The 19,741-nt window shown below is 47.8% G+C and overlaps 2 protein-coding genes across 5 annotated transcripts in view; one reads left to right on the forward strand and one right to left on the reverse strand.

Annotated features, from left to right (window-relative positions):
- Positions 1–19,741, reverse strand: part of C1H18orf25 (chromosome 1 C18orf25 homolog) — a 59,562-nt gene that overhangs the window by 31,709 nt on the left and 8,112 nt on the right. For 3 of the 4 annotated variants that reach the window (XM_044276306.1, XM_044276303.1, XM_044276304.1), the window contains exon 2: positions 10,772–11,590. In XM_044276306.1, the coding sequence (XP_044132241.1) occupies positions 10,772–11,495 (724 nt within the window). In that variant the 5' untranslated portion in view covers positions 11,496–11,590. Of the gene's footprint in view, positions 1–3,500; positions 4,894–10,771; positions 11,591–19,741 lie in introns of those variants that run through there. The other variant, XM_044276305.1, reaches the window with a different exon arrangement.
- The window catches only part of FDX2 (ferredoxin 2), a 38,558-nt gene continuing 25,098 nt past the window's right edge, over positions 6,282–19,741 (forward strand). The window contains exon 1 of the mRNA XM_044276308.1: positions 6,282–6,400. The gene's annotated coding sequence lies outside the window, so the exon portion shown is untranslated. The remainder of the gene's footprint in view (positions 6,401–19,741) is intronic.

The following is a 19,741-nucleotide window of genomic DNA, read 5'->3' on the forward strand; positions in this document are numbered from 1 at the left end:
AGGTTTAATGGAGGTGTTAAATGTCATCTGTCAGCAGTTTTGTACCTATGACACTGGCTGACCTGTTACATGTGCGCTTGGCAGCTGAAGGCATCTGTGTTGGTCCCATGTTCATATGTGCCCGCATTGCTGAGAAAAATTATGTTTTACTATATGCAAATGAGCCTCTAGGAGCAACGGGGGTGTTACTATTACACTTAGAGACTCTGCTCTCTCTGCAACTGCTGCGCCAGCTATACTTTGACAGGACCACGTGCGATGACGTTTTCACTGCCTAGACCTGTCAAAGTGGAGAGAGCGGAGCCTCTAGGTGTAATGGTAACGCCCCCGTTGCTCCTAGAGGCTCATTTGCATATAATAAAAAAACATTCTCAGCAATGCGGGCACATGTGAACATGGGACCAACACAGATGCCTTCAGCTGCCAAGTGCACATGTAACAGGACAGCCAGTGTCATAGGTACAGAACTGCTGACAGATGCCCTTGAAGGCAAGTCAGCCGCTGCAGACACTGAACCAGCAGGGGTGCATATTCTAGAAATATGAAATTACAGAAACAAGGCAGAACTCTGACGTATAGAAATGGAAAAATTGCCTAAAGATACTAATTGTGCTGCTGGTAATGGGAGTCTGCCCACTATGTCGCCTTGGAGGTAACCATTCTGGAGCTGGTAATCCTAACCAGTAGCTGCAAATGCCAGAAGGGAAATGACTGCAATTATATTTTAACAGCTAGGTCTAATCTGAGATTCAGATGCCCTGCAGCGGGCATACTTGGAAGTTGGTTAATTATGGTCTCCAATGGTGAAGAGCCCCCCAGAATCAAACACACTGCCACCCTCTTATTCTCGAGGGGATCTACGACTATGTTCAGTACACGTGAGGTCACACAGGAGCTGCGGCAATACATTCTTACAGGGCTTTCTGGGACTCTTAGGCCTTATTCACACATCTGAGATGACACCCATGACAAGACGGTCAGTGGTTCATCCATGAACAATCTGTGTCCGTTTCTTGCCCTCCTTGTGTCATCCATATTCTGCTGATGCGACTAGGCTGAAAACTAAATTTTCAGAGCATCTCTTAGGGTACTTTCACACTAGCGGTTTTCTTTTCCGACACCCAGTTCCCTCGTAGGGGCTCTATACCGGAAAAGAACTGATCAGGTATATCCCCATGCATTCTGAAGTCTCCAGTTCAGTCATTTTGACTGATCAGGCAAAAGATAAAACCGCAGCATGCTACGGTTTTATCTCGGTCGAAAAAAAACTGAAGACTTGCCTGAATGCCGGATCCAGCACTTTTTTCCATAGGAATGTATTAGTGCTGGATCCGTTTTGTCGGATGACACCGGAAAGACTGATCCGGCATTTCAATGCATTTTTCTGACTGATCAGGCATTTTTAATAAGTTTTGCCAGAACCGGCGGGCAGTTCCGGCAACGGAACTGCTTGCTGGATCACTCTGACGCAAGTGTGAAAGTAGCCTTACCAGTCGTCCATGAAACAGACCAAACATGGACGCCATCCGTGTCAGGTCTGCAACATGAGCAAAAATAGAGAATGCCTCAAACCGTATGGTTTTTCCATTACCCACAGTTAGTGGAAAAAATAAATAAAATCACGGATGTGTGAACGCACACATAAAAATTATTGGATATGCGTGGCGTCTGTGGAGAACACGGGCTGCACACATACATGAACCACTGACTTTTGGATGGAGCCAATACTGATGACCTATCCTAAGGTAAGGTCATCAATATCAGATGGGTGGGTGGGGGATGTGTCTGACCCCCGGCAATCAGAAGGGAGCTGAAGCATTCTGTTCATTGGTTGGTGGCCAAGAGTGGCAGTGTGGCACTGCTTCCATTCACTTAAAGGGGTTGCCTCAGACACTGATGGCATATCGCTAGGATGTGCAACCAATGTCAGATAGGTGCAGGTCCCAGAGCGGGAACCTCTAGCCAAGCACTCCCATAGCAATTCATAGGAAAATGTTAGGTGCCATCTCTTTAAATTTCAGGGGGAGGGGGGGCCCCCCGTTATGGAGATTGGTGGCATCTCTCTAGAATATGGGACCTGCACCCATGTCTCAGATGAGACAACCCCAGTAAACAGGAGCAGTGCTGCAGTACCATCTAAACAGCTGACCGGAGGGGGTGCCGCTATATGTAGACTATGATGATCTGATACTCCTCAATATTACCGTCTCGGAAATACTCTAATTCTGTAGATGAAAATCTTCCAAAAATTAGGGCTCAAGGCTAAGGTGAAATACTTGTGGGAAAGGGTTATATCTGCTGACCAGTCCAAAGATCAGAGAGAAGGGGCTACAGTCCTCTGAGTTCCGCCGCCTCCTTGGCTTCACTTGGGAAAGAAGCCACAGACAAGGCTCTACAGTATCTCCTGGGTTTAGGAGAATTGGGCCAGGAGTAGGGATTGTGTTAGAAGTTTTTGCACTAAGTCTACCTTTAGGGAGTCTGTCACCAGGAATTCACTGATACAGCAGGTACAATGCCTCGTTGGTCTACCTCAGCTGAAGGCAATGATATCTTACACTTACTGTTGCTACATTCTGAAGAAAAGGTACTTTTAATCCATATGCAAATGAGTAGAAAAGTGCACGGAGGGTGGAGCCATGCTACTGTGTGCACCCTTTCTCCTCCTGCATCCTCTGCCTGAGCCTCCCTCGTCTTATTGATTGAGGAGACCAGGCGAGATGACTATGTGGGAATCTGAAGGAGGAGAGTGAGGGGAGCAAGGGTGCTCAGGGTGCTAAGGTTCCACACTCAGTGCACTTACCTGCTCATTTTCATATGGAATAAAAGTACTTTTTTCCCCAGAATGAAGTAATCGATCTCTAAGTGACCGTCATCATTCCATTCAGCTGCAAGACACTGACTTCCTTTAACGATCAGCCTTAAAGGGAACCTGTCACCGGGATTTTGTGTATAGAGCTGAGGACATGGGCTGCTAGCACATCCGCAATACCCAGTCCCCATAGCTCTGTGTGCTTTTATTGTGAAAAAAAAACCGAATTGATACATATGCAAATTAACCTGAGATGAGTCCTGTCCCTGAGATGAGTCAAGGACAGGACTCATCTCAGGTTAATTTGCATATGTATCAAATCGTTTTTTTTTACACAATAAAAGCACACAGAGCTATGGGGACTGGGTATTGCGGATGTGCTAGCGGCCATGTAGCAACCCATGTCCTCAGCTCTATACACAAAATCCCGGTGACAGGTTCCCTTTAAAGGGGTTCTCCGGGTTTAGAAAAACATGGCTGCTTGCTTCCAAAAACAGCACAACCCCTGTCCACAGGTTGTGTAGAGTATTGCAGCTCTGTCCTTTTGACTCCAATGGAGCCAATTTGCAATACCACGGATGCAACCCATGGACCGGGGTGGTGCTGGTTTTGGAAGGAAGCAGCCATGTTTTCCTAATCCTGGATAACCTCTTTAAAGGCTTCATAAGGTGTAATTCTAAGCCACCGTCATACCATCCCAGAGGATAACAAACTTTTCCATTTAGACAAGATCAATGGAAGGCGATGGGGGTAAAAAAAAAAAAACCAGAAACCTGCAGGAGAACTAAACTCCTGATGCCTTAGAGGTGTCGTCCAGTCAAACTCTTCCAACCCATCTGACAGTGGGCATGGAGGGACACATTTACCCCCTGGGCAGGACAGCTGCTGAGGTAACCCTTCGACACCCAGCAAGTATCATGTCCTGGGACCCTCTACAACACTGTCCCACCCAGCGTCAGATCAGCTGGAGAGAGGTGCCTGGGCAACCCCTATAATATCAGGTAGGTCTATAGCAAGGTTGGCAGAACCTCAGGAGAACCCAACGGCCGCTTGTATGTACATAGACCTTAGAAAACTGAAATTTTTAGGTAGCAGACAGTAAACTTGAGAAGAAAGCAGGTTACAGTAAAGGCAGAACATTCTTTACAGGTAATTCTAATACATTTCATACAGTTTTATACAAGAGGCAGCTTATTGAGGCACACACCGGGAGAAGACATTACCGGGGAACTAGAGTGTGGACACGCGGAGCAATGCAGGAACCATCCCCTACGCCTACCGCAGCATTATCTTGCATAACTTAGTAGGGTTTGGTGCTCGGTCAAATTATTACATCCGCACAATATTAGAATAATAGTATATATATGTAACAGCCGGGTTCCAAAAAGAACAAAACTAAAATAAATTGTCCGTTTGCCCCCAAATAGAAGCTTGCTTTTCTAGACGTCATCCCTTCATCAGGTGGTTTGGCATGCACGTGGCACGGACAGTTTTACTCGATTATGCATTCGGCCAAGCTTTGGTAAAAGGACTTGGTCATCATCAGCCTCTACGTCTGAAGAAAGTGGGGGCCGTCGTCTAGTGCAATTCAAGAACGTGGAAATTCAGTGGGGGGGGGTATTAGGACTGGTTTATTTCCTGATCGGCGATGCTGTTACCATTCTCTGGGAAGGGGTCGGGGGGTATATTGTTGTTATTTAATGCTGATGGTGGGAACTCTAGCGTGTCGACGTTCTGGTAGCTGATGTACGAGCCGAGGGCCTGCTGGGGGAAGGTGGGACTCTCTTGCCCCGCCACAAACGTACTGGATGAGCTGCTTGGCGTGAAGCTCTGGCCGCCCAGATGGAGCTTGGCGTCACCGGGCTCCAGCTGCTGCTTACTCTCCTCGTCAGTGTCTAGCCGGGTCAGTTTCTCTATCCACATACGGAACTTCTCCTCCGTCTGTCTCTGCATCTCTGCAAAACAGTTCATGGCTTCTTCCAGGACATTGCCTATGCAGTTCCTATCCCACACGGTGCCCCTTTCAAGCAATCTCGGAATATCCCTGGGCGTTCCTGCAGATCCCCCAGCACGGATGAAGCCAGCTTTAAAGACATTGAGGCCATTGGGTAAGAAAACATAAAAGCAAGCAAGCAGACAACATAACAAGCTGTGTTTATCCAGAGTAAGCATGCCTTAGTACCAGCACGGATAGGACGCACGGGACTAGCCCGAATCGCTCATTATGGACGGGACACCAGTATCTCACCTTCAGTCATATAATGCAATACCTACAAAGGCAGTACTATAATGTAAACTATAGCGTAAAAGTGCAATAAAAGTTCACAAAGACACAATGGCATTATAGACAGTGCTCGGGAGGAGTCTGCTGAAGCTGAACTGAAAGCCGAGTCAACCAACTGCATCCACTAGACAGACTAAGATCGGGACTGAAAACCGTCTGTTGGGCCCACTCCACCTGCTGTGGTCACCGGGACAAGGCCTACAGATAGGCCGGCACACTGCACACAGTGTCCTGATGGGGAAAAACTCACCAAGAGCCTTGGATGGTGTACAAGGTTACCTGATATGTCAATGTACTAAACTAGACAATCCCTTTAAAGTTACATTTCTCACCATAGACCATTCACTAGGTAAGACAACAATGATGTGACCACAGGGACAGTGTCTAAGTGACGGCACACCGTAATGGCTTCTGTACTTGGGAGGCAGTATTATAGTAGTTCTATTCTTGTACATAGGAGCAGTATTATAGTAGTTCTATTAATTCTTGTACATAGGAGCAGTATTATAGTAGTTCTATTCTTGTACATAGGAGCAGTATTATAGTAGTTCTATTCTTGTACATAGGAGGCAGTATTATAGTAGTGATATTCTTGTACATAGGAGCAGTATTATAGTAGTTCTATTCTTGTACATAGGAGCAGTATTATAGTAGTTATATTCTTGTACATAGGAGCAGTATTATAGTAGTTATATTCTTGTACATAGGAGGCAGTATTATAGTAGTTATATTCTTGTACATAGGAGGCAGTATTATAGTAGTTCTATTCTTGTACATAGGAGCAGTATTATAGTAGTTATATTCTATTACATAGGAGCAGTATTATAGTAGTTCTATTCTTGTACATGGGGGGGGGCAGTATTATAGTAGTTATATTCTTGAATATAGGAGGAAGCAATATGTTGAGAGCAGGAGTTGTCCAAATTGACAAAACTCTTAAAAACGGACTAATCGGTCCCGTTTATCCACTTGAACAGTGACATGCATTCAGTCACTTTGGTTGGCCAGTCACAACACGACTCGGGGAGACATGTCCTAGGTGTTTTACGTGCAGCCTGTGCACTGGTCGCCGCCTCCTCCAATTATCAAGAAGAATGTAGATCCAATTGAAAAGATAAAGTCTACATGTTATCGGACCACCTCTTTGCCTTGTAAATCTCCTGCGCTGTCTGCACAGGCTGAACCTCTGAACATGCCACAACACGAAGATGTCTCACCTGGAATCTGGTCGCTCCGGTTAAGTGGTAGGATAGGGACACGTGCGGCCGAGGTTCAGACGGTATGTCATCTGGACCAATTTGCCAGATGTAAGTATATTTTGAATCTGTAATTACATAATTACGCGGTCACATGGCTCATAATCCCTCTCCTTTAGGCATCATTTTACCCTGTAAAGGGAACCTGTCACATTGTACACAGTGTCCAAACAGGCAACGTGTCCTAGGGCAGGAGGAGCGGAGCAGACTGGTATACCGTTTTGTGGGAAAAGATTTAGTATGACCTGTAAAGAACTTTTTCCTTTTGGTATGCTTAGGAGTCCGGTGGGCGGTCCTATCAGTGACTGACAGTTATGTGTGAACACCGATATGAGAAAGGATGTCCATCATTGATGTGACCACCCACTGGACTTAAGCACAGCAGGAGAAGGAACTTCAAACTATTTTTTTTTACTTATTTTTAAAGGAATTCTTTTCTTTCTCTCTCTCCCCCCCCCCCCACACACACACACACACACATACATTAAAGTGTAAAGCAAAGAGTTAAAGGGAACCTGTCAGCACCAAAATGTCTCATAAACCGCCAGCCGTGCCTTAAAGCTGTAAACATCCGGCTTCTAATGATGTTCTTGTGTAAGATGTCTGAGGCGCGTGATCGCTGTAAAACCACTTATTCCCCCGCAGGTCGTATGCAAATGAGGCTTCCTTGCTTCGAGTCTAGGTCAGCGCGCCCCCCTACCCGTCCCCTCTTATATTACATTGACAGCATGCAGCGCGGCCGGGATGGCACAAGTCTCGCCATGCGCAGTGCGCCGCTGAAACCCGGCTAATAGCGGCAGCTGGAGACAGGATCGTGCCTTACCAAGGAGTGCACCGCGCATGCGCGAGACTTATGCGATCCCGTCCACAGCGCAGGCTGTCAATATAACAAAAGAGGGGACGGTTAGGGGGCGTGCTAACCTTGACTTGAAGCAAGGAAGCTCATGCGAGATTTTAACTGTAGGGACGTTTCTTAAGCGAAGCTGAGGAGCGCGGCTGAGAAAATATGACTCTTCTCTGGTCACACATGTAAGATATGACTCTTCTGTTAATTAGCATAAAAGGCCAGAAAGCGTTATAGGGCGATAAAATAGGACAGGTTAGTCCTGAGAGGATTAGGGCTCGATCGCTGGGAACTATCAGGGTAAACAAGTATTAAGGTACATTTGGTTTTATATGTCAGAACATGGTGACAGGTTCCCTTAAATAGTTGTTCCTCAGTATTTCTTCTCATTAAAGGGGTTCTCGCAGATGGCATTTATCATGTAGAGCAGGCATGTCCAAACTGCGGCCCTCCAGCTGTTGCAAAACTACAACTCCCAGCATGCCCTAATAGCTGTAAGCTACCCAGGCATGCTGGGAGTTGTAGTTTTGCAACAGCTGGAGGGCCGCAGTTTGGACATGCCTGATGTAGAGGAAGTTAATACAAGGCACTTACTAATGTATTGAGATTGTCCATATTGCCTCCTTTGCTGGCTGGATTCATTTTTGCATCACACCATACACTGCTAGTTTCCATGGTAATGACCACCCTGCGGTGGTCGTGCTTGCACTCTATAGGAAAAAGTGCCTGCCTCTCTGGTGGCCTAGAGCGCACAATGGCACGCATGCGCAGCAGCTCCTGTCCACCTTGTACCTGCACTGCACCTATAAGCTAGTAATGGCCTATCCTGAAGACTGGACAGCCCAGCAGCCCTCTATTTTGGCTCCCAGGGAACTAGGACTGGCACATTTAGCAAAGAAAGGATAGTCGTTCCTATTTCTTTCTAATCTGCGTGTGATACTTTTGTAATTTGCGCGCATCGTCCCATATGTAAAGCAGGGTTCCCGCATTATCGGGGCATCTACCTTTTAGCCTTCACCTCTTCACCCTTTGACACCCATGTTCTATCCCACTTCTCGAACGCTGCTCCTGAAACGTCACAGGAGCGCGCGCAGAGTGATTTACACCGCATGTGCAATATTTCAGTGAGTAGACCCCATCCTATTAAGGACTGGATAGTACAGTAAGACTCAGTTTGGTAATTCTGGGCATGTAAAAACCCCACCCCACCTGTCATGTGACCCCAGCAGCCAATTAACGTCACAGGACAAGACATTACTAATTACATAACGTCATGACATAGGACGAGACTAATTCCCCGGATGCCTGCAGAGTCACGTAATGCATTCCTGATCTTGCCCAGCAGCCGCTGATGAGGAATGGAAGGTATTTCCTTCAGCAAGTGCTCGGGTCCAGTCCTGGCTGATCTCCTCACAGGAACCTAGTGGTGGTAGTGGAACTACTGAATGTGCTATGTGGACTGACCGCTCAGACTGGAGGGACGGGGTTACAATATCATTCCCTATTAAAGCTAATCTCGGCAAACACTTTCCTAAAACATACTTTTTAGGTACCTAAAATTTCCTTCCTTATTCCTATGAATGACAAATGAAACCGCATATCTGCTTAATCCTCCTGTCTCCTGCTGCAGCCAGAACAGCGGGGGGAGGGGGAAGAGCTCCTGCTGCAGCCAGAACAGCGGGGGGAGGGGGGGGGGGGGAGAAGAGCTCCTGCTGCAGCCAGAACAGCGGGGGTGGGGGGGGGGGGGGGAAGAGCTCCTGCTGCAGCCAGAACAGCGGGGGGAGGGGGGGGGAAGAGCTCCTGCTGCAGCCAGAACAGCGGGGGGAGGGGGGGGGGGGGGGGGGGGGAGAGCTCCTGCTGCAGCCAGAACAGCGGGGGGAGGGGGGGGGGGGGAGAGCTCCTGCTGCAGCCAGAACAGCGGGGGGAGGGGGGGGGGGGGGGGAGAGCTCCTGCTGCAGCCAGAACAGCGGGGGGAGGGGGAAGAGCTCCTGCTGCAGCAAGAACAGCGGGGGGAGGGGGAAGAGCTCCTGCTGCAGCCAGAACAGCGGGGGGGGAGGGGGAAGAGCTCCTGCTGCAGCAAGAACAGCGGGGGGAGGGGGAAGAGCTCCTGCTGCAGCCAGAACAGCGGGGGGAGGGGGAAGAGCTCCTGCTGCAGCCAGAACAGCGGGGGGAGGGGGAAGAGCTCCTGCTGCAGCCAGAACAGCGGGGGGAGGGGGAAGAGCTCCTGCTGCAGCCAGATGCCTTACAGTCAAAAAGGTAAAATAGTGCATTGTCTATGGTGGGAAAAGCTCTCTCAGGATTGTTAAGGATAGCTTATAAGTAGGGACGAGTGAACGTCATTTTTAAGTTTGTGTTCGAGTAAATGCTGAATTGCGTTATGGATTCCGTTACCACGGTCCATAAAGCAATTCCATGACGGAATGCATAACAGAATGCCTTTAGAGTCCTCTCCTGCATAATGGAAACTGGACGGAACCGTTATGCAGGCCATAGACTTCTATTATGGAATGAATAACGGAATGCCTCTAAAGGCATTGAATTGCGTTATGGACAGTGGTAACGGAATCCATAATGCAATTCAGCATATACCCAAACCTGAACTTGAAAATAGTTCGCTCATCCCTACTTATAAGAATTGAATGAAGGGAGGAACCGGTCCATTGCTTTGATAAAGGCACTTGCATGTGTCGAAACGCACGTCACCTCTTCTATGAGTGGCGAATAAACCTGATATAATTGCAGTACAAAGGAGTGTCGGTTCCTTCCTTCATTCAAGCATTCGGAGTGACGTCCGCTAACCGCGCACCCATACCTTCACGCAGTGCCACCCGACTATTCGTAACCTACTTATAAGGGTGGTCAAAGACTTAAAAAAAAAATATATAAATAAAAATCATGTCTTTTCTACCAAAACCAGCACCACGCCTGTAGACTCAGCCCAAGGACAAGCGTCGCTCTGTCTAGGAGAAAGCATCTGCATTTGTCCCCATTCTGGACAACTTTACATTTCCGTACATGGCCCTCCAGCTTGCAATTGCTAACATTACCGCAGTTGTCTCACGGGCCAGATCATATTAGCATATTACTCATTACCGATAGGCCATCATGGGGTCAGCAACCTACACTCAGAACTACAAATCCCAGCATGCTTGGCTGCTCTGGGAACTCTGTCAGAAGTAAATAGAGCATGCTAGGACTTGTAGTATGACACCAGCTGGAGTGGCAGAGGTTACTGACCACTCCATATTAGAGAGTTTTACCAATTATACAGGAAGACACACAGACCACATTGACAACAATGGGGAAGAGGTCCACATGGACCCCACCCAAACGCAGACAGCGTATAGCGACTGGCCTTTTAATGATCAATGATCAGGGGACGGGATTTTCTGTAATGTGGATGCAATATGGTTGAGTCAGCAACTAATCAGTTCAAGAGCAAAACCCATTTCCGATATCTACTTGTGCTCTGGCCGGCCTGCCTAGGACTCACAACAAGCAACAGCATCTAGACTGAAGGAGACTGTCAGCTCTGCAGCCTAGCTGAGAACCATATTAGGCCAGGGAAGCCATCTTACCTGGAATCTCCGCTGTGATTGTCTTACTGCTCCCTGAAACTTCTTCGTCCTCGTCCGATGAGCTGGTGCTCGAGTCACAGGTGAGGTCGCTGTCGCTTGTACTACTGTCCTGCAGCAAGTTATACTTTTTCCGAGCGGCCGCCTCCCTCTTCTGCCTCAGCAGCCGGATCCGCTCTTTGTGCTTTTGGCTTCGGTGGCCTTTGATCTTGGTGACTCGACCGTTTTGCTTGTCGCTGGACTGGCGGTTTTTCTTGGCGGCCATAGTGGAGGTTTCGCTCTCTGACCGAGACCTCCGGGACTTGCGAGCCACGGCGGCTCCTTGGCTGGCAGTGTCGCAGCCTTCGGTTATTGCTTCGGGACGTCGCGTCTCGTTCTCTTCTGCGGAAGACAATGTGTCGGAGTCGGCCAGGTGTCCGCTGGAAGAAGGAGAAAGCATGCAGTGGTTAGAGGAGTCGCTCTCGTACACCCGGCCGGCCGTGGGTTTGTCGCTTTCAGTAGACGCTAGCTGAGATTCCGAGGAGTCCCTTCTCAGTTCCATCAGCAGGCAAGGCATGGAAGCGAGTCCAGAAGAGTCTGCGACATCTTCGGCGCCATCTTTAAGAGAAGGAGGCTGCAGGTCCAGAGCTCCTTCTTCAGCCTGAGAGTCAGCTTTCTCCTGGGTGATGTGAGGAGGCACTTCAGAGTCCAGAAGTTGTTCATCCTTGCCGACTGCCTCCATCTTCATGACAAATATGCAAGTGTGTCCAGTTTTCAAAGCATGGAGTATGAGCTGGAAGACTTCTGGTCAGGGAGCTTAGTAGCAGCTATCTCTGGCATATGCTAGAAACAAAGAGAAAAAAAAAATAGTCTTAAATTCTACAAAAAGGAGAAAAACATTAAAGCCGACGTCCCCTTTACAAACCCAAGTCACATACACCCCGAATCGGATCCTCATCTCTTGGCCAGAGCGGCTATAAAGGGAGTCTCTTGCTCCGGAGGACACTGCGCTGCGTTAGGTCACATGCACATGACAGATTCAGCTTTGCGGTCCGCGTGTAGTCCCTGCACTTTATTCGCGGGTCAGCGCTCCGCATGTTGTGGGCATGTTCTATATTTTTGCAGAATGGACATACTAATGTGGAACGCACGCGGACGATCTGTGCGCTTTCCTAATCCGTATGTCCATTTCGCAAAAAGATAGAACATGTCCGCAATGCGAAGACCCACTGAAGTCAATGGGGTCCTCAAAAACGGCGATACCACACGGAACGCATCTGTATTTTGTGGATGCACAAAACTGACACGGACGGGTGCATGAGGCCTTACAAAGACAACACTCTGATATAAATATGCATTGTGTAATGCTTCATTTCTCTTGTAGGGGCGCTGTAGGGAAACCACTGACTGCCAGGTTTTTCTAACAGATTATGGGGCCCATTCATGTGTTTGAGTACGCAAAACACGGATATCGGCACATGTGCGTTCCGCATGTTGCAGAACGCATACGGCCAGTCCTATGATAGAAATGCCAATTCTTGTGGCATTTGCGGAGGAGCTCTATCTTTTGCGGGGCCGCAGAACGGAAGTATGGAAGGGTATGCATTCGTTCCGCAAAATTGCAGAATGGATGCGGACCCATAAATACAGTCATGTGAAAGAAAAAGAAAAGTATAATATGCATTAGATGTTAATTGCTCACCATGTCCATTATCTCTGCCTCCTGTCAGTGAATGGACACGTTAACTGTTTAAACTGTGTTGCTATGAACCCTTTCATGACCTTCTTATACAGCTGCAGTTCTTCCAATGTTTCATTGTATTCGATCCGCTGACCTGAGCGGCCGCACAGATAATCCCGGTGTCCGATCGCTACGTCCATTAAATATTTACATCACATGAAACCGACGGCTTGCTCTAAAAGGGGAATCTCTCACAATGTGCAGGTGAGTGGCCCTTCTAGGGCATCACTTTGTGATGGGTGGAGGTCTGGGACCCCCACGGAGCCTGAGAACAATTGGGCGCTACACCCACTCCAGTCTATGAACAGAGGCCGGGTGCATCTCTGCAGGGTAAAAAGTGAGGGGGCCGCGGCACTAAGTCCTCATGCACACGACCGTTGTTTTATTCAGTGTCTGTTGTTCCATTTTTCCGTGATTTTCTAGGGACCCAAGGACTTTCAATGGGTCAGTTGAAAACTCGGCTAATGCACCATTTGTCATCCGCGTCCGTGATTCCAGTCAGTCAAAAAAAATATAACCTGTCCTATTTTCGTGGAAAACGGTTCGCGGACCCATAGTCATAGGGACCGCTAAAAAAAAAAAAAACACGGAGGCACACAAGATTGTCATCCGCGTCCGTTCTTTTCCTATCATTTGCATGGCAACTTTTTTTTTACTTTCCTTTATGTCTGGTGATCCTCCAAAAATAAAGGAAGACACACGGAAACGGAACCCCATTTTGCGGAAGGGAACTCAACAACGGTCATGTGCATGAGGCCTAAATCTGAGCTGTCCCCACTTTAATTTTCAGGATGGGAGGGGGTCTCAGAGCTAAGACCACCACTCTTCATAAGGTGATGGTATATCCTAGTGATGTGTCAGGGAAATGCCACTATAACACAACCACAAGACCAGCACACTACTCTCCTCAAACACTCTGTGCTGTTAGGACACTGCATTTTCTACTAACCTTTCAGTCTGTTACCTTCTCTCCAAGCGTGTCCTCACACACCGTACCAAACCATCCCCACGAGTAGCTAGTCAAAGCCTCCCACAAGACCCTTCTCTCCTGAGATACTCTGTGCTGCTCTGATCTCAGCTCCTGTCACGCCACACTGCTTCCCACAGAACCCTTCTCTCCTGAGATACTCTGATCTCAGCTCCTATCACAGTACACTGCCTCTCCTAAGACCCTTCTCTCCTGAGATACTCTGTGCTGCTGTGGGCTCTGTTACTGTCACACCAAACTACTGGTAGACACCTGTGGCAGTGAATATTTCATAATCTGACTTGCTTCCTTCCTCTGCAGCACTGAGGAAATCCCAGACAAGGGGCAGATGATGGCTAAACACTGCGCAGCACCGTGGCCCGTCCAATGCTGCCGCCAGCTGATATTCTCTCCCCAGCAGTATATGGCAACTAAGCCAAGACCTGAGCTACCGGGTAACATTCTGTGCAATAGCCACAGAGCCACTCAGGGGGCAGGCTGCCTGCATAACGTACGTGCAGTTTGATTATTCGGCGCGTGCTACGACTAATAGAGGCCAAGATGGATAACTCCCTGGGGAGATGAATCATCCGGTGACAGATGTGGTGCTGCTCTCGCGTAAGAAGCAGAAACATTGCGACAGGCTGAGACACGGAGGACGAAGATGTACTAACAAGTCACCTTATATAACACACCTGGGGCATACAGAGGTGAAAAAAAGTGAGCGATGCTCTGGAGGACTCTGGGTGCCCCTGCATTATACTCCCACTCCCTAAATAGCAGAAGCTGCACTGATGCCCCATGATGCGAAAGTCACCAATACAAACCGATCACCGAGGACAGGGAGTCCAAAGAAACTTTGGAGAGGATATCCCTTTAAAAGGGATTATCTGAGAGTACAATACTGATGACCTATCCTCAGGACAGGTAATCAACATCAGATCAGTGGGGGTCTGACTCCAGGGTCCAGTCGATCAGCTGTTTGAAGAGATGTGGCCTCTCCCTAGGGCAGTGATGTCACGTTCATTGGTCACATAGCCTATGTGCAGCTAAGAATGGGCCTGGGCTGCAAACCCAAGCGCAGCCGCTATATAATGTATGGCGCTGTGCCAAATGGAGCACCGGGAGCTCTTCAAACAGCTGATTGGTGCTGGTGCCCGGAGGCAGACCTTCATCTATCCTGAGGACAGGTCAATATTGTACTCCCAGAAAACTCCATTAAGCAGCGTCCCTAGCTATGCATTGGTCACCGAGGGTCTGGCTGCAAGAGCCACCATGTACTAAATAGCAGGGCTTCTCACACTTTCTACTTAGCCTCGCAAGCACCGCCACGTGCCCCCTAGCCCTAGAAGCACAAAAATATAACTGCATCCCCCCCCCCCCACTCCTCTCCTCTATACTGGTTTACACTCGGTCAGTTTTGGCGAGAGGGGGTCTCTGAACACTTGCGGGTCCTGCTCACAGGCTGCCTGTATCCATCAGCCACCGGTAAGAGCCACAATGAACAGAGATTTCACATGGACGATCAGTTTGTTAACCAGTCAATGCTGATAGGAGGTGGACATAATTTTATACAATGATGGGACTCATTCACACGACACTGAAAAACTGCTGTGTGACCGCCAGATTTAGAACCAATTGAAGTCTATGGGGTTATTCAAACGGCCAGTGAATAGCAGCCAACTAAAAATAGCATGTCCTATTTTGGGCCATTTTCATGGCCAGACGGACCTCAATGAAATCAGTGGGAGCTTTTTAACAGCCAGAGTAGTGCGCCTCTTACACTCCGCTAAGGGTACTTTCACACTAGCGTTATTCTTTTCCGGCATTGAGTTCCGTCCTAGGGGCTCAATACCGGAAAAGAACTGATCAGAATGCATTAGGATAAAACTGAATAGAGAGCAATCGGCACAGGATGCATCAGGATTAGGGATCGACCGATATAGATTTTTTAGGGCCGATACCGCTAATTTGTGAACTTTCAGGCCGATAGCCGATAATTTATACCGATATTCTGGGAATTTTCATTTTTGAAAAAAAATAAAAAATTCCCACAAATCTGCTGAAAATTAATGTTTATTGTTAATGTGTATTTTTTTTTGTAAATCTTTATTTTTCATTTATATTTAATATTTTGGTGTTATTTTTTTTGTAACTTTTTTTTTTAACTAACTTTTAGCCCCCTTAGGGACTAGAACCCTTGTCCTATTCACCCTGATAGAGATCTATCAGGGTGAATAGGAGCTCACACTGTCCCTGCTGCTGTGTGCTCTGTGCACACAGCAGCATGGAGCTTATCATGGCAGCCAGGGCTTCAATAGCGTCCTGGCTGCCATGGTAACCGATCGGAGCCCCAGCATTACACTGCTGGGGCTCCGATCGGAGGAGCAAGGGAGAGGGGATCCTGTGGAGGGGCGCACTGCGACTGGGGTGGGGGGGCCCTATGCGCCACCACTGCTTAATACTGGGGGGAGGGGGGGCGCACTGCGCCACCAATGCTTAATACTGGGGGGGCTTGGGGGGGAGGCGCACTGCGCCACCAATGCCTAATACTGGGGGGCTTGGGGGGCGCACTGCGCCACCAATGTCTGATACTGGGGGGCTTGGGGGGCGCACTGCGCCACCAATGTCTGATACTGGGGGGCTTGGGGGGGCGCACTGCGCCACCAATGAAGCTTAATCTCACATTTATTCATATACAGGAGGCGGGAGCTGCAGGATCACATAGCCGGCTCCCGACCTCTATGAGCTGTAGCTGCGATCCGCGGCACCTGAGGAGTTAACTACCGCAGATCGCAGCTACAGCTCATAGAGGCCGGTAGCCGGCTATGTGATCCTGCAGCTCCCGCCTCCTGTATATGAATGAATGATAGATTAATCTTCATTGGTGGAGCAGTGGCCATAGCTCCTCCCCTGCACCTGTCCCCTGTCCTTACATTGGCGGCAGCAGCACAGGGGGAGGAGACACTGCTTCCTTCTCCCCTGTGCTGCTAAGGGGAACACGGAGAGCGCTGTCAGCAGCGCGATCTGTGTTCCCCATACACTATCGGAATATCGGCAAAATAGATGCCGATACCGATAGTGTTCAAAATCCTGAATATCGGCCGATAATATCGGTAAATCCGATAAACGGTCCATCCCTAATCAGGATGTCTTCAGTTCAGTCTTTTTGCCTTTTCAGGACGGAGATAATACTGCAGCATGCTGCGGTTTTATCTCCATCCAAAATTCCGGAACCCTTTCCGGAAAGACGGATCCGGCATTTTTTCCCCATTGACATGCATCAATGTCAGATCTGGCCCCGAGTGTCCCGGAAAAATGATTCCGGCATTGCGGTCTGCGTATGCTCAGATCACAAAAAATGTGGAAAAAAAAAAGTCCGGATATGTTTTCCGGATGACACCAGAGAGACCGTTTCGGCATTTCAATATATTTGTCAGATGGATCACGATCCTGATCAAATGCCAGTAGTTTGCATACGTTTTGACGGATCCGGCAGGCAGTCCTAGCGACGGAACTGCCTGCCAGAATCCTCTGCCGCAAGTGTGAAAGTAGCCCAAAACATAAAAAACTAAACTCAACCACTTGAGGCAGCAGGACTTGACCCAGTGTAATAAGGTCACATGATCCCACTGGTAGCACAGGTCCTGCTGCCTCCAGGGAGGTGCGAATGCTCCAGAGCGGGCAGCTGGTTCAAATGAGGTTTTTTTGACTGGCGCTATAGTGGGGTCCACTAAGAAGATAGCCATTTAGAAGGGCTATATAATTGTGTATATGTGTGTGTATATATATATATATATATATATATATATATATATATATATATATATATACACATACACATATACACAATTATATAGCCCTTCTAAATGGCTATATATATATATATATATATATATATATATATATATATATATATATATATATATATACACACACACATACACATATACACACACACACACACACACACACATATACATATATATACCAGGGGGCCACTAAGAAGAGGGTCATTAAAAATACTGGGGGCACCTAAGTTTAGGGGGTAGTATGGGAGACATTAGGTATAGTGAGGGCACTGCAGGGGCTGGGTTTGTTAAAAAAAAAACAAAAAAAACAACTTCATCCATTTTTAACAGCTATTAAAAACGGATGCAAAACGGCCATTAAACCAGATACACAGCTGGAAAACAGATAATCAGACTGATGCAAAACGGCCAAGAAAAACTGGCTTTCGTTCTTAAAGGGAACCTGTCACCAGGATTTAGTGTATAGAGCTGAGGACATGGGTTGCTAGATGGCCGCTAGCACATCCACAATATTCAGTCCCCATAGCTCTGAGTGCTTTTATTGTGTAAAAAAAAAAAAAAAAAAAAAAAAGAAGAAGATGAGCATATGTATAAAATCGTTTTTTTTACACAATAAAAGCACACAGAGCTATGGGGACTGGGTATTGCGGATGTGCTAGCTGCCATCTAACAACCCATGTCCTCAGCTCTATGCACAAAATCCCGGTGACAGGTTCCCTTTATTGGCTTTTTTTTGCTGTTGTGTGAAAGTAGCCGTAAGTCTATATAACTTCATTCTTCCACCGATTTGGAGCTCGTCGTTTTGGTCTCCATTCACAGCCAAAGTGAAATTCTGCTGACTTCTCCGACCGCTTGTCATCAATCTCTGCTATAGCGGTGCTTCTATTGACGACATGCAGAACAGCGGGGGCTCAGCCTGGAAACCAGGACACTGGCAGGTGCCCGCAGGAGGACAGCCCAATGTTCAGAACAGGAGAAGCAAACAGGCAGCTGGAATAGGAAGTAAAGCTAGAAGGGCAGAGCAATCGTCATTCAGCTTCCTACAGACCCTGAACAGGGTCTAAATCTCCCTCGACCCCAATGCTTTGGCTGGGTGCCACCGCTTTGCCCACAGTAGTAATGAACCAGGAGGCACTGGATATACAAGTCCAGCATATTGCACTGCAGATAACAAGAGCCGACTATGCAGTGGTTCACTGACCTCCATATACACTTTGGGGTTAATTCCAGATCGCCCATTACACCCGATTTATATGACCCATATGTGGCCCCCCCTATTATATATAGGATTAACTATTGCTATTCCTGAATTCTTCTGGTTTGCCGTGGGTGACGATCGCAGCCTGGTCTATGGGGAAGCTCCAGGAATAGACCAGCAATGTCCACACGGTACTCCCAGGTCAGTGCCCAGGGATGCTCCATTGTGGGTATCATGAGCAAAGTGCCCTCCTCCCCTGGCAGCTGCGACTACCAGATACTGTGCTAATGCCCTGTGGGAATGCGAGACGAGACATAGGGTTACAGCGCCGGGTTTCATGAAATAAATACACCCGAGATGCAGAAACTTCACAGCCAGAGGGACACGACAGCGGCCGAGGCGGCTCCCAGTGCCTCCTTTATAAAACATTTAAGGGGCGGATTGTGATGGCAGGAGATGCTCGCAGCGCGCCCGCCGAGGCTCAATTAGCTAATCTGCTTGGTTTCCTATTTTGAGATGTGATAGCTCCTGATGCATGTGATGTTAAGCGGAGGCCAAAACCTCTACAAACGTGGCAACTGCTATTTAAAGCTGCGTTATGGCGACAAGTGTCACCGGAGCTCCTTACGGAGACCGTCGCCTCCCAGGGCGAAATCATACACACACACACAGTTGCAAGAAAAAGAACCCTTTGGAAGGATATGGATTTCTGCACAAATTGGTCATAAAATGTGATCTGATCTTCATCTAAGTCCCAACAATAGACAATCACAGTCTGCTTAAACTAATAACACACAAATAATTAAATGTTACCATGTTTTTATTGAACACACCACGTAAACGACATCTCCAAGAGCTAATTGGAGTGAGGTGTCAGCCAACTGGAGTCCAATCAATGAGATGAGATTGGAGGTGTTGGTTACAGCTGCCCTGCCCTATATAAAAAAAAAAAAAAACACACACACACCAGTTCTGGGTTTGCTTTTCACAAGAAGCATTGCCTGATGTGAATGATGCCTCGCACAAAAGAGCTCTCAGAAGACCTATGATTAAGAATTGTTGACTTGCATAAAGCTGAAAAGGGTTATAAAAGTATCTCCAAAAGCCTTGCTGTTTATCAGTCCACGGTAAGACAAATTGTCTATAAATGGAGAAAGTTCAGCACTGCTGCTAGTCTCCCTAGGAGTGGCCGTCCTGTAAAGATGACTACAAGAGCACAGCGCAGACTGCTCAATGAGGAGAAGAAGAATCCTAGAGTGTCAGCTAAAGACTTACA

The sequence above is a fragment of the Bufo gargarizans genome, chromosome 1 (genome assembly GCF_014858855.1).
Source record: "Bufo gargarizans isolate SCDJY-AF-19 chromosome 1, ASM1485885v1, whole genome shotgun sequence".
Taxonomy (NCBI): Eukaryota; Metazoa; Chordata; class Amphibia; order Anura; family Bufonidae; genus Bufo; species Bufo gargarizans.